Source organism: Conger conger, chromosome 19 (assembly GCF_963514075.1).
Source record: "Conger conger chromosome 19, fConCon1.1, whole genome shotgun sequence".
Taxonomy (NCBI): Eukaryota; Metazoa; Chordata; class Actinopteri; order Anguilliformes; family Congridae; genus Conger; species Conger conger.
This window is the reverse complement of record NC_083778.1, coordinates 22,502,752-22,518,093: the sequence shown is the minus strand read 5'-3', so window position 1 is coordinate 22,518,093 and position 15,342 is coordinate 22,502,752. Positions and strand designations below refer to the sequence as shown.

At 48.8% G+C, this 15,342-nt stretch overlaps 1 protein-coding gene across 1 annotated transcript; it reads left to right on the top strand.

Annotated features, from left to right (window-relative positions):
• The first annotated feature begins 911 nt into the window (after nt 1-911).
• LOC133118817 (galanin receptor 2a) lies at nt 912-1,820 on the top strand. Its single transcript, XM_061229075.1, has one exon. The coding sequence runs from the start codon at nt 912-914 to the stop codon at nt 1,818-1,820; it is 909 nt and encodes a 302-aa protein (XP_061085059.1).
• Nucleotides 1,821-15,342: the final 13,522 nt, after the last annotated feature.

The following is a 15,342-nucleotide window of genomic DNA, read 5'->3' as shown; positions in this document are numbered from 1 at the left end:
ACGTCTGGGAGCGAGCCACCGTTTGATCACTCGGTCTGCTCGAACCCAAGTGTCTCAGCCTCTGACTCCATTTTACTGCCAGAGTTATTAATATACACTCGGGCAACAGCTCTCTTGGGCTGTTTCCACACGAAAGCACATCTGCGTATGTTGAGGTCCCACCTCATGTTCCTCGAAACCTATTCTAAAACCTATTCTTATTACAAAGATTATAGGACCCATATAAAAGAATGGAAATTATTTGGTTTTCATGAAGCAAGCGAGCGTGTGCAACTCACTGTCACACATCAGTCAATGAAGAAAGGCGTCGTCCCATCCAATACAGGAAGGCAACCGTTTCACAGGAACACAAACATCAATCACACAAAATAACTTCTTCATTCAGTCTGTAACAAAACTGCATTTCATGAGCGACAGCAGTGTCAGTTATATTTTCAGCCCGACAAATCAGCAAATATGACTAACATAAGAATGATACATTTTGACAGATGATTTTACTCCTAAATCTTTTTGTTTGTAATTTTGTCTGAAAGAGTGTCTGCTCAATTCTTAAACACAATCTGTCTGAAGCTGTCTGTGGCCATGTTTGGATATTCTGTAGAAAGTCGTAATTTGTGTGACGTGGTACCTGTGACACTCCCTCTTAAGTGCAGTGACCAGGAGATGATTCAAATCAATCCCCCCTCCTAATATAGTCCTGTTACTGCAGCGTCCTGCCAGACGGACTCCACTCCACTGTCCAGTTCAGTACGGAGAACCTCTGACTCCGCTCCACAGAGGATTCACAACTCACCTGTCTCAGGTGAGGCAGTGTTGGGTAGATCCCGCTCCAGGTGACAAGTCGCCGTGGGCAGGTGCAGTCCTGCTCCAGGTGTGCGGTGTCCGTGGGCAGGTGCAGCCCCAGGTGCAGGATGCAGGAGCCGCACAGCGTGTTCGGGCTGATCTTCGCCTGCACGTGCGGGGTGGTGCTGGGCGTGGGTTTCTGTGCCAACCTGCTGGCGTTCTCGCTGTTCGCGCAGCGGGGGAGGCTGAGGAGGAGCCGTCTGGACGTGCTGCTGCTGAGCATGGCGCTGGCGGACTCCCTCACCCTGCTGCTGGTGCCCTTCACCCTGCACTCGGCCGTCAGCTTCTCCTGGCCGCTGGGCAACACCTCCTGCAAGGTGTACCAGGTGCTGCTGGCCCTGTCGCTGGGCGCCAGCACGTACTCTCTGTGTGCCGTGTCCGCGGCCCGGGCCATGGTGGTGACCAACCCGTACCGCCCGCCGTCCCGGGACGTCCTGCTGGCCATGTTCGCGGCGGCCTGGGCCTCCAGCTTCTTCATCAGCGTGCCGCTGCGGATCTTCGCCAGCGAGGAGGCGGGCCACGCCCCGGGCCTGTCCTTCTGCCTGCCCACCGTGCAGGAGCACCACTACCAGGTGGTGCTGACCCAGTTTGTGCTGTACTACCTGCTGCCCATGCTGGTGATCGCCGTCAACTACTCGCGCCTGGGCCTGGTGCTGCGCCGGGCGCCCGTCCTGTCCCTCGCCGGCCTGAGGAACACCCGCCGCGCCTCCCTCACCGTGTTCCTGGCCTCCGCCACCTTCTCGGCCTGCTGGCTGCCGGGCTACGTGCTGGAGCTGTGCGTGTACCTGGGCCTTTACCGCCACGGCCACGCCTGGGAGACCTTCTACTTCATCTGCACCCTGCTGCAGCACCTGCACCCCTGCCTCAACCCGCTGCTCTACGTCCTGCTCGCCCGCCGCCACCGCACCCCCTGCCTGCCCCGCTGCCCCAGGGCCCGCGTGCACCCCCAAATCAGCAGCGTGGCCCCCAGCTTCTGACGGGACACTCAGCACCGTGGCCCACAGCTTCTGACGGGACACTCAGCACCGTGGCCCACAGCTTCTGACCGGACACTCAGCACCGGGAGACAGACAGCTTCTGACGGGACACTCAGCACCGGGAGACAGACAGCTTCTGACGGGACACTCAGCACCGGGAGACAGACAGCTTCTGACGGGACACTTAGGACCGGATGCTAAGGACCGGACGCTTAGAACTGTAAATGAACCTCACACTGCTGTTAATGAGCAGTTGAAATTGTACTTCCCTCTAGGGTCTTTCAGCGAACTTATCCCTGGTTATGGGTATGCACTTTGTTGTACGTCGCTCTGGATAAGAGCGTCTGCCAAATGCCAATAATGTAATGTAATGTAATGAGGAGCTGGTGTTTCTGTATGACGCTGGAGAGACAGCAGTTCCTCCTGTTTGGTGCACTGACCCGCTCCTTCCACCCCCAGGCTGGGGGCAGTAACGGCAGTGTGGGGGTATTTACTCTTTTACTTTAATACCCAGCACCTGCGCTACATACAGGGATGTGTATGTGCCTCTATTACACGAGCGTTGAGAAGCGGGGGCGAGTCCAGTGTTTGGTGTTTTTAACAGGGATGTTTTAATTCTGAGTGCATTTGATTTCCCCCTCTAATAAAGTCACAGTTTCTCTGTGTAAATGCAGATTAATCCCCCGCACTCCCCCAGCCAGAAGCAGAGCTTAATTGCTGACATTTACACCGTTTGGTTTGTTTCTCGTTGCGGAATGGAAAACATGTTTTAATTAGCCGTGGTAGAAAAGGGTCTCTCGCTGAGTAATGGGTACCATCTGCTGTTTCCGTAGAAACCCAATAAAGGCTGCACTAATGTGTAAATCCTGAAGATCTAACAGCACTTCACTCACAGAGTCTGCCTGCAGTCTGTAAAAAGTCAATAATAGATTCAGCCAAAGCTTCATAAATGCTAAATATGTTTTTTACAGTACCATACGATATCCTGAGATAATCATTTTAATCTGTGCAGTTGTTGCCAGGCAGTGAAGGAGAAAAACCATTAGCACACATTTATAGTCAAATCCTTTATTTTATCAATACCTGGCCACTCTCTCTCAGGTAATGTGTGTGCTCTCTCACCACACAACACAGCTCCTCTCTCAGGTAATGTGTGTGCTCTCTCACCACACAACACAGCTCCTCTCTCAGGTAATGTGTGTGCTCTCTCACCACACAACACAGCTCCTCTCTCAGGTAATGTGTGTGCTCTCTCACCACACAACACAGCTCCTCTCTCAGGTAATGTGTGTGCTCTCTCACCACACAACACAGCTCCTCTCTCTCAGGTAATGTGTGTGCTCTCTCACCACACAACACAGCTCCTCTCTCAGGTAATGTGTGTGCTCTCTCACCACACAACACAGCTCCTCTCTCAGGTAATGTGTGTGCTCTCTCACCACACAACACAGCTCCTCTCTCTCAGGTAATGTGTGTGCTCTCTCACCACACAACACAGCTCCTCTCTCAGGTAATGTGTGTGCTCTCTCACCACACAACACAGCTCCTCTCTCAGGTAATGTGTGTGCTCTCTCACCACACAACACAGCTCCTCTCTCAGGTAATGTGTGTGCTCTCTCACCACACAACACCGCTCCTCTCTCTCAGTGACTGTGAACAGCCTCCGTTCTAGGAAAGAGTTATTTCTCAAAAAAATCATTTTTCACACAATACACTAACCAACCACTCAAGGAATGATTTACCATGGCAGCAGAAAAAAAATTATACGAATAAATAATTCCATTTACAAACAGGCTCCTTAAAATAATTTACTGGTGTAATTATATATGTCCAAAGGAAGCACTCGGAACAGATCTGAGCCAAACTCGCACATTAATTAATGTGAGGAGTGTCTTCATAGTGTTGGAATCAGGACATGAAGTCAAGTGAGGAGTGTGTCTTCATGGTGTTGGAATCAGGACATGAACTCATGTGAGGAGTGTGTCTTCATGGTGTTGGAATCAGAAGGTTTTCTCCGAGTTCAGTCTCTTATTTTCCCTGGCATGTTCCGGGTGGAGGAGGATGATATATGGGCTATAGAGATGCAGTGAAAGGAGAGGAAATGGCTGCTTTATGGGTGAAGACTGAACGGTGGATGAGTCTAAAAGACTCTTAAACACAGCCCAGTTCTGGTGCCTGAGGTCGGCCTCCCCGCTGGGCTGAGTGAGACTGAACGCAGTCGCAGGGAGGCAGTGCCAGCTGAACGAGGGCATCGGCACGCTCACGCAGCGCAACGCAAAGAACGCGCGGTCACGTGACCCGTGCGCTGCAGAGGGTGATGTCACGGAACCCGACGGGCTGGAATGCGGAATGTTGGACGGGCGTCACGGCGACAGCGGGTTCTAAGCGGCTTCCCTCGCAGAACAGATTGTGCGGCGTCTGCACACGCGCTGGCAGAACCGCTGACAGCCGCTGTGGCCGCGTGATCTGTGATGCACTGGAGCTCACTCAGCTCTCCGTCTGCGTGTTTATTCAGAGTGAAATCCCTGCCGTGCCGTTACCCAGAAAACGTGCGTGTGTGTTTTTGTAGGACAGGTTAATAGGAGGTCCAGTAACTGCTTGGACGTGTTAAATCGCCCTATCAAATGCAATCGTGTCCACAGGCACCTGCAAGTGATCAGATGCACAAGGACGATGGGAGCTGAAACAATGCGGTGCAGTGTGTGTGTGTGTGTGTGTGTGTGTGCTGAACAGGCCTGCATGGGTGATGGGCAGAAAGAATGTCTCCAGAAAGCCTGAGCAGCAGAGCTTTGTGGGAATAATTCTGCAGAATGCGTAGGGCCGCCACGCCAGGGCTTCACAGCTACAATCATTAACAGCTGTCAAAAACTCCAACACGGATTACCAGAAATCCCACCAAGCTTTATTTTCGGGGTGTGAAATGACTGGAGCGCTTGGCTGTGTGAAATATGGTTTTATAACCTGAAGCAGTACTCCCCCGGGCCTGCTGGAGCCAGCGCGGATCTCCCAGCAGCCTCTGCTTCTCCTCTGAGGAAATAAAATCACCTTTCCTCTGGGCACGGAGCACACGTTGTGGGACTTTAATAAATGATTTGGGTTAGTTTTATGAACAGTAGCAGTGGTTGGGAGTCCGCCCCGCCTTGCCTGGACCTGCAGTGGAAGAGCGGCCATTTTGTCTGTAGGCGCAAACTCCAGTCGGACAAAGGAATCAGAGAGATGAGCTCCTCCCGTTTTGTTCCCTGCCTGTGTAACTGTGTGTGGTGCAGATGAATAGGGATGAGTCCACACCATTCCTGGAATCGGTACTTAAGTGTGGACCATGGGGGAGGTGTGGACCACACACAAACTCTCTCACACACACACACACACACACACACACAGCAGAGTGAGTCAGCGGTTCTCTGGACCCGTTAGGCAGCATGTGAACGGCGGGGGTGTCGCCCACGGTAACTGTGCAGGAGCACTGTCAGTTCGGCCACCAGGGGCGGGAACGCCAGAGAGGAACGCCAGACTCATCACTCCACATTCCACATTCTTCCCACACCATTCTGAGGTGGAATTAAATATCATTCCATACCTTGCATACAGAGGAACTCACTTCAATGATTTAAAGATTCATCAATTCTCCTGGCACAACTTGGTAGAGCTGACCTTCCTTATTCTTAATACTGCATACTGTAGTGTATAAGAATGTACTGTACTGTGGGAAGGCGGCACGGATGGTGCAGTGGTTAGCACTGTCACCTCACAGCAAGGAGGTCCTGGGTTCGAATCCCCGTCGGCCAGGGCCTCTCTGTGCGGAGTTTGCATGTTCTCTCCATGTCTGCGTGGGTTTCCTCCGGGTACTCCGGCTTCCTCCCACAGTCCAAAGACATGCACGTTAGGCTGATTGGAGAGTCTAAATTGCCCGTAGGTATGAGTGTGTGAGTGAATGGTGTGTGTGCCCTGCGATGGACTGGCGACCTGTCCAGGGTGTATTCCTGCCTTTCGCCCAATGTATGCTGGGATAGGCTCCAGCCCCCCTGCGACCCTGTTCAGGATAAGCGGGTTAAGATAATGGATGGATGGATGGATGTACTGTGGGACTGCATACTGTAGTGTATAAGACTATACTGTACTGCAGGACTGCATACTGTAGTGTATAAGACTGTACTATACTGTGGGAGTGCATACTGTAGTGTATAAGACTGTACTGAGGGACTGCACACTGTAGTGTATAAGACTGTACTGTACTGTGGGAGTGCATACTGTAGTGTATAAGACTGTACTGTACTGTGGGACTGCATACTGTAGTGTATAAGACTGTACTGTACTGTGGGACTGCATACTGTAGTATATAAGACTGTACTGTACTGTGGGACTGCATACTGTAGTGTATAAGACTGTACTGTGGGACTGCATACTGTAGTGTATAAGACTGTACTATACTGTGGGAGTGCATACTGTAGTGTATAAGACTGTACTGTGGGAGTGCATACTGTAGTGTATAAGACTGTACTGTACTGCAGGACTGCATACTGTAGTGTATAAGACTGTACCGTACTGTGGGACTGCATACTGTAGTATATAAGACTGTACTGTAATGTGGGACTGCATACTGTAGTGTATAAGACTGTTCTGTGGGACTGCATACTGTAGTGTATAAGACTGTACTGTACTGTGAGACTGCATACTGTAGTGTATAAGACTGTACTGTACTGTGAGACTGCATACTGTAGTGTATAAGACTGTACTGTACTGTGAGACTGCATACTGTAGTGTATAAGACCGTACTGTACTGTGGGACTGCATACTGTAGTGTATAAGACTGTACTGTGAGACTGCATACTGTGGTGTATAAGACCGTACTGTGGGACTGCATACTGTAGTGTATAAGACTGTACTGTGGGACTGCATACTGTAGTGTATAAGACTGTACTGTACTGTGAGACTGCATACTGTAGTGTATAAGACCGTACTGTGGGACTGCATACTGTAGTGTATAACACTGTACTGAGCTGCAGGAGTGTATGAGACTGCACAGTGCCCGTTCTGTGGGCTGAAAGCACTTCACCACGCTGTTGCTGCAGTGAAAGCTCTGCTGTAATAAATGATCAACATTTGAAAGTGCATTTTCCTTAGAAACTGGCGGCGTGTCTGCGGCTCTGTGAAGGGCCAAGGAAATCATTCCCCGCCGCCGAGTGGCTCTGGCAGGTGGGCTGAGTGCTGGAGCTGAGCGTGGAGCTGAGCATGGAGCTGGAGCTGAGCGTGGAGCTGAGCGTGGAGCTGGAGCTGAGCATGGAGCTGAGCGTGGAGCTGAGCGTGGAGCTGGAGCTGAGCATGGAGCTGAGCGTGGAGCTGAGCGTGGAGCTGAGCATGGAGCTGGAGCTGAGCGTGGAGCTGAGCGTGGAGCTGGAGCTGAGCGTGGAGCTGAGCGTGGAGCTGGAGCTGAGCATGGAGCTGAGCGTGGAGCTGAGCGTGGAGCTGGAGCTGAGCATGGAGCTGAGCGTGGAGCTGAGCGTGGAGCTGGAGCTGAGCATGGAGCTGAGCGTGGAGCTGAGCGTGGAGCTGGAGCTGAGCGTGGAGCTGAGCGTGGAGCTGGAGCTGAGCGTGGAGCTGAGCGTGGAGCTGGAGCTGAGCGTGGAGCTGAAAGACCGACAGGGCGTTTGTTGTTCTTAGAACGATAACGATTTCAGAGCGGGGGGGGAGAGAGGGACCCCAAAACTAACGCTCTCCGCCAGAGCGCCGAAGCGAGCCAAACAGCCAAACAGAGCGCCCAAAGAGAGCATCAAACAGAGCGCCCAAAGAAAGCATCAAACAGAGCGCCCAAAGAGAGCATCACACAGAGCGCCCAAAGAAAGCATCAAACAGAGCGCCCAAAGAGAGCATCAAACAGAGCGCCCAAAGAGAGCATCACACAGAGCGCCCAAAGAAAGCATCAAACAGAGCGCCCAAAGAGAGCATCAAACAGAGCGCCCAAAGAGAGCATCAAACAGAGCGCCCAAAGAGAGCACCAAACAGAGCGCCCAAAGAGAGCATCAAACAGAGCGCCCAAAGAGAGCATCACACAGAGCGCCCAAAGAGAGCATCACACAGAGCGCCCAAAGAGAGCATCAAACAGAGCGCCCAAGCAGAGCGCGGAACAGAGCGGCCTGACCAGCCAGCATCCCCACACAGAGCCCCAAAAACACACAACAGAACAGAAAGAAACAAATATATAGTAAAACAGAGACTACTACACAATAATAACAGCAGACATTCAGAGGAAGCAGGCAGGCACAGGGAGAGCACAGGGAGAGCATAGGACACTCACAGGGAGAGCACAGGGAGAGCACAGAGAGAGCACAGAGAGAGCACAGGGAGAGCACAGAGAGAGCACAGGGAGAGCACAGAGAGAGCACAGGGAGAGCACAGGGAGCGCACAGGGAGAGCCAGTACACACACAGAGAGCCAGTACACACACACAGAGCCAGTACACACACACAGAGCCAGTACACACACAGAGAGCCAGCACGCCCTGTACAGCACGGTTGTTATGGTGGGCCGCAGGGCAGAGAGAAACTCCCTCACCTGTTTGATCTGATTTCCAAACTGGCCGGAACGCTGTGAGCCTTGGACCCGCTCCCACAGAGACAGCCACTGCCCCGATGATCAGCTGACCTCTTCCTGCCCCCTCTCTGACCCCTGGGGGGGCCGTGTCATTATCAGAGCCCCCTTGCGCTGGGCAGCTCCGAGGGGAACAGGTCACCCTCCTGCACCTCGGTTATTTTAGGAGACAGCAGGAGTAACATCCCTCTGCAGTCAGCTGGGCATAGTGTGTCTAAAGGTGCACACAACTGTCTCCTGATTCTAAAACACACACACACACACACACAGCTTTAGTGTGTTTAAACACACATACACACACACACTGCTTTAGTGTGTTTAAACCAACACACACACACTGCTTTAGTGTGTTTAAACCAACACACACACACCGCTTTAGTGTGTTTAAACACACACATACACACACTGCTTTAATGTGTTTAAACACACAGCCAATTATATTTAATGGCATCAATGTTCTCAGTTCCGTGTTCTCAGTTCTGTACAATGAGATCCTGCGGGAAGCACAATTCTCTCTGAACCGCACTCCAAAAACGCTTAAAAAACGCAAGAACATTTAACCAATGTTTAATCCCTTCTATAAAAACCTGTAATGTACACTGCTCTCCTTTGTGTCAGATTGACTTCTGAACATATAATGGGTTTCCTGAGAAAAACGGGAGCTTTAGTACGGACCAACCCAGAACAGAAAACGGACTGTGGATTATATGACACACACAATGCACAGCCTGTGAATAACAGAGTAACAAACACGTCAAAACCCAGGAATCACCGCATTGCCAGAGTCAGCTCCTCTGTGTTTACTAGTTTGTGTATTTCGGCAGTAATTTACATCATTGGAGTGCTATGAAATGTTTGACACCTCCTCTCAGTTCTATCATACATGGTGCGGCGCTGTTTTTCTGTCACTGCCCTGAGTGTGGGGGTGTGTTCAGTGCTGTGAGATCTTTCTGAGTTGTGATTGGGTGTCGCCCTTTCTCCGCTCGGCTTTGGCCCATTGCATTGTGGGTACTGGAGTGGCTGTGTGCATCACCCCACCCGGCCACGCCCCTTACCCATCATGCACCACGGGGATGAGAGGAGACGCTGAGAGGAGGCGCTGAGGAAGGGGCCCCGGGAATCTGCAGCAATCATTTCATGCACGATCTAATAACCACAATCACAATCACAATCACAATCACAATCACACTCACACTCACAATCACAATCACAATCACAATCACACTCCGTTCAGAATGATGTGAGCAGTGCCACAGAATGATTGCTGAACATTACACTCTCTGATCAGTGGTCTGAGAGAAACCAGACTGGGACCTGGAAGGTTGGGGGTTCAGGCCCCAGTGTGGCCAAGATAAGATTATGCCCTGCTAAGTCTAATCAACTGTAAGTTACTTTGGATAAAAGCGTCAACTAAGTAACATTTTTTTAAATATAATTATGCTGTAGGAAAACTCACTTATGCATTATTTACATGGCCTACCATTAACCAATTATTTGTGAATTTGGAAATTTGGTTTATGTGTCTCTTTGGTGAAAAGTTTACAATGTGTGGTTGTTGAGTGGAACAATTTTTTCTTCAACTTTCTATTCCCGATGGTCTTTTGTAATGATGTATGTGGTCGTGCTGGTTTGTACAAAAACTTCAAAAATTTCATACAAATAATCCCGATACTGAAAAAACACACAATAGCAGATTTACTTGAGTTATGCATGGCGATGCTACCACCTACTGGTGTTTAAGTAAGAACTGCAATGCGTTTTCTGACAAACGGCAGACTTATGGATTTGCAGCCCCCAATGTTGCGTGAAATTCCACCATCTTGAGCCAATGGAGGTGAACTGTCTCTTATTATTAGACATTGGTATCTGCTGTTTTAAGTAAATGTGAAACAAGGTTTTAGCCGACATGACACGATCTGAATTTAAGACATGAGCTGGAAATGAACAGTCTTGTTTGTAGAAGAACAAAGGCGTCTTATTCCTCACCGTCAAACGATACAATCATCACATTCCGCTCATAACACGCCATCACCGTCAGGCCAAAAACAGTCAAAATCCAAAGGTTATGCAATGGCTCCATCTAGTGGAACCATTTCGACATAACACCAGGAACACAGATACTCGATTTAATGCCAAATAACTAAATAATGGCGCAGAGTCGCCATCTGCAGGAGAAGAATGTAATTTTTTTTAAATACGCACATAGGCGAATTAGGTTATCATTTTAAAATTTGATAGGACGCATGATAATGATGTTGTAAATTATAATAATAATAATAATACAACATTTTTCATAGGTTCCAACGTAAATGTTATTAGAATTAGAATTACAATATTAAAAATGAATCTTACAAAATGAATATTAAAATCTACTGGCGCCCTCTTGTGGACACGCTTTGGAATAACAACAAAAACTTAAAAATAAGGCGGAAAGCTTGTAAATGCAGCCCAGACAACGAGCCACTGACGCATAGCTCCCTCTGGCGGCTGTTCGTAAGAATATCATGAAGCTGTTCGCAAAGGGAAGTCTGCTGGTGCCCTCTATTGGTCACATGTAGAAATAGCATCAAAATACTTCTTGATACGGTGTGTCCTGCCTTTGGAAGGAATTTTAATATTTTTCAAAATTGGGTGATGATGTTGCAAATAATAATAATAATAATAATAATAATAATAATAATAATAATAATAATAATAAAACATTTTGATCCATAGGTTCCAACGTAAATGTTATGAGAATATAGCACTAATTGAAATATAAAAAATGAAGAATAAGAATTAAGAGTAGACTGCAAAGGGAAGGTCTTCTGGCGCCCTCTTGTGGACACATATCGGAATAACATCAAAACACTTTAGTTTGTGAATGGAGCCCAGACACTTGCCACTGATACACTGGCTCTCTCTGGTGGCCGTTCATAGGAAAACATGAAGCAGCCGGTCTCCGTCAGCGCACAGATTTAAGACCTATTCAGACATAGTAAGGTGCTACACTGTTTGCTGTGAAGGGAAAGCGGAATGGCTCCCTCTTGTGGACATGAATAAGAATAACATCAAAATACTTCAGTTGTATTTTTTCCCCCGGAGTGTGTAAATGTTGCCTTGGCACAAAGCAAATGGTACAGTGGCTCCCTCTGGTGGTCGTTCATAGGAATAACACGAAGCAGCCAACATTTTGCTTTCGCACAAATGGAATACGCTGGACATAAACAGAAATAATGTTATGCTATTAAAACACTGCGACGCTTATCGACCCTGTGGCTGGTGTGTTAATGGACTGGTCAGATCCAGCGTAGAAAATCCCCATGGTTGGTGTGTTAAGAAAATCCCCATGGTTGGTGTGATGTTGATTAAAGACCTTTTTTGTAAAAAATGTGCTGCGCTCTTTTCTGCAAAAGGAACAGTCTAGTTTGTGCCGTCCAAAGGGAAGGAGTGCGTCTTCATTCACCTTCAGGTCACGCAGCGCCATTTCCCTGTAGATGTTCTCAGGTGGCCTCTGTTGAGCAGTTTAAACAGACTTGTGAAAACAGGGGATTGGGCAGCAGCACCAGTGGAGTTTGAGTCCCTGCTCAGCATAGAGGGCTGCTGACCTGCGTCAGGAGACATCCAGTCTGTCCCTAAATGAGAAAAGAGCCCTGCCGTTGGGCCCTTGGGCCCATGAGCGAGGCCCTTCACCCAAAAACTGCTCCAGGGGCTTTAACCCCCGTTTCCTGCTGTTGCGGTTGCTGTGCAAGGCACCACAATGTGCCTGAATGTGTGAAAACCAGGCTAATTTGACACACAGGGACACTCTGACACACCCAGGGCGGGGATCGAACTGGCCGCCCTCCGACTGCCAGACGCCTGCTCTTACCGCCTGAGCCAACATCGCCCCAGCCGGCTGGGTTCCACGCGGCTGGGTTCCACACGGCTGTAGATCATACAGGGCGGGGGGGCGGGGGGCTGGGGGGCGGGGGGCGGGGGGCTGGCTGCATGACGGATGGTGTCTCTGCCGGGCCAGTGCAGGCAGTCTGTTCTAATGGGTCTCTATGGAGACGGCTCTCCCTGCTATACACTGTGTGTGTTCATCTGTGTGTGTGTGTGTGTGTGTGTGTGTGATGACATTCTTAGTGAAAGTAACCTAAATGTGCCTGAGAGGATGGCATTGGCCTCTCATATTCTGAGTAACTGGTCCCACGGAGCTGAAACAGACTAAAAACAGAACAACTTGGTGCCAACTTCCAGAGATTTCAGAATATTTGCAGAATAAGCCTTTCAAATAGAAATAATGAATAATATAACTCAAAATTATTTGGTCGTATTCAAGTATCACCCAATTATTCAGTGGTGAAATAATAATATTATAGTCTTATTGAGTAAAAACTTTCTGTGGCAAACCGTAGCCAGTAAGGAAAATATTTATTAAAAAAATATATATAAATATATATATATATATTTCTGAGGGAAAAATATTGTATTTTTCCTGCAGATCAGGTGCCAGTTTTTTTTAAAACACACGTTGTGCAGAGGTGTTGAGACTCCTGGAGGCGAGTGTGAAGAGAATTTCTGCAAACAGAATCGCCCGTTCCCCAGCAACACAAAGCCCGCCTCTCATCCGCCAAACAGGCGAGACGGCGGAGAGTTACGGAGGCTTGGCGAAAAGAAACGCGCCATTACTCCAAGTTTTGCTTAAAGTGCTTTGTGTTTATAAGTCCTTCCGCCTTTGGGAATGACGGCGTGGCTATTGATGTCCCAGGGGAATTAAGTTAGCCGTCTGGATCATGTCACCAGCTCTCCACACACAGAGGTTGAGCTAAGGCCTCAATTAATTATTTTAATTCTGCTCCTGTTAGCATAGCACCGACACACATCTGCATTAAGTGAATAAGCACCAGTTAGCATAGCACCCATACACATCCGCATTAATACAACCTCGAAGACACCAAGAGCTCACACAAAATCCACACAACCAGTTCAGAGCCAAATTACTTTCCATATTCGCGATGGAGAGCTAAAAACCCAAAAGCATTTTTCATTCAGCGCCATCAAACGTGAAAGCCGGCGGGGGTGTAGTTTGCGTTCTCATTCCAACATACTGTACAAACACTTGTGAAATATTGAATCTCAACCTAAACTAAAGGCGGTTGCCGTGGTGATGAATGGACTGTATCTGTATTAGCGCTGACCAGTCTGCTGAATTAATACGCGGTAATATGTTAACCGTGTTTGACATTGGGCAGAGAATATTCATTTATTTTGGAAATATGTTGAGTTATGAGAGTGGAGAGCTGGCAGAAGGCAGCTGTGTGTGTGTGTGTGTGTGTGTGTGTGTGTGTGTGTGTGTGTGTGTGTGCGTGTGTGTGGGAGGGGGGGGTTCAGGACGGGTGTTCTGTGATCAGTGTTTGCTTTGATAAGAAGCTGATTCCGTGTTCCACCGGCACTGCTCACCCTAACTAGCCCGAGCGCCCTGGCCTCCTTAGCGCTGAGAGACAGCCGTTTATGGGCGCGCACATTTGGCGTTCAGCTCATATACAGACTGTGTGGATTGCTGAATTAAACAAGAGGCGCAGGGTTTCTACTCTCCAGTGTGTGTGTGTGTGTGTGTGTGTGTGAAGGAGAGAGCGTGTGTGTGTGTGAGGGAGAGAGAGCGCGCGTGTGTGTGTGTGTGTGTGTGTGTGTGAGGGAGAGAGCGTGTGTGTGAGGGAAAAAGCGTGTATGTGTGTGTGTGAGGCAGAGAGCGTGTATGTGTGTGTGTGTGCGTGTGTGTGTGTGTGTGTGTGTGTGTGTGTGTGAAGAAACTATTCAAGAGACAGGTCCATTGACGCAGTCCCAGAGTCCAGAGAATCATAACGGGCAGGTGACTCACCTTCCTGTGGTTCTGCTGTCAGCAGAAAGTCCTTTTACAATTAAAGTTCTGGGGACGGAAAACTTTAAATAAACTTTAATTACACTTCAGGTATGCTTAAGTATGAAATGGCGTTCTTCGCGTGTACTTCAGTGTATTATTTTCATATGAAGAATAAAATATTCCATATTCTCATCTCCTGACATTTAATCAGACTGATGAACTACTGTTTTCAATCTCTGTAATCGGCTATTAGGACAAATGGGTTCTTTTGAAAAGTTAAGTTTATATTTGAACGGAAGTGAACTCCTGTAAGTGCGGAAAATTTGTCATTGAAACTGAATGAAAAGCCGATTATTCACGCGTGTCCACACCTTCTGGAGAATGCGCAAGGTCGCGTTCTGTCAACGGCCTTGAGCAATAAGAGCGCGTTCCAGATCGCGGTCTCCGGATTGAGTCCAGCGAATACGAAAGGTCTTTAAGTACGGTTTCCAGCTCGTCGCGGTTCAGGGGCTGCGGTTTTGCCGAATCCACAGAAATCGCATTCTTCTCCCTCGCTGACTCGGCACTACAGGCGCTTCTCTAGGAGAAGCCAACAGGCTGTGAGTTTGTTGCAGCCCAGACGCTTATAATTCAGCATATACGCACACCATGTGTGTTATTAATGACCATTTATTGCATACCCGGTGCGTCTGCTACACCCACACGTACCCAAATCCGTTTCTGCAAACATGTGTCATCGCTTCCCTGAATAAAATCCGCTCAGAGACCCCTGAAGTCTGCTTAACTGAAGCACGGTAACCTCTGATTTTAAGAGAGAAGAGCACGGCGAAGAATAAACTACATATTCTTTACAGTCTATTTTAACATGTTCCACATCATCTCTGCAGGAAACTTTGTGGAAAGACTCCTCAGCAGTAAATACGCGCCCAAACAGACTCACAGAAAGACCTGGCTGCGACTACCACTCCGTCATGACATTTCTGAACAGATTAATCAGAGGTGGGCGTTTGTGTTCTATAAAGTTGTCAGTGGTTAGGCCAGATTAAACCAGCTTTTTGTCCCCCTTGAAAAGATTATGACAGAACGTCTGTCTGTATGTCTGCGGCAGCGCAG

Coding starts and splice junctions, on each gene's coding strand:
- LOC133118817 (XM_061229075.1), top strand. CDS start 912: ATGCAGGAGCCGCACAGCGTGTTCGGGCTGATCTTCGCCTGCACGTGC.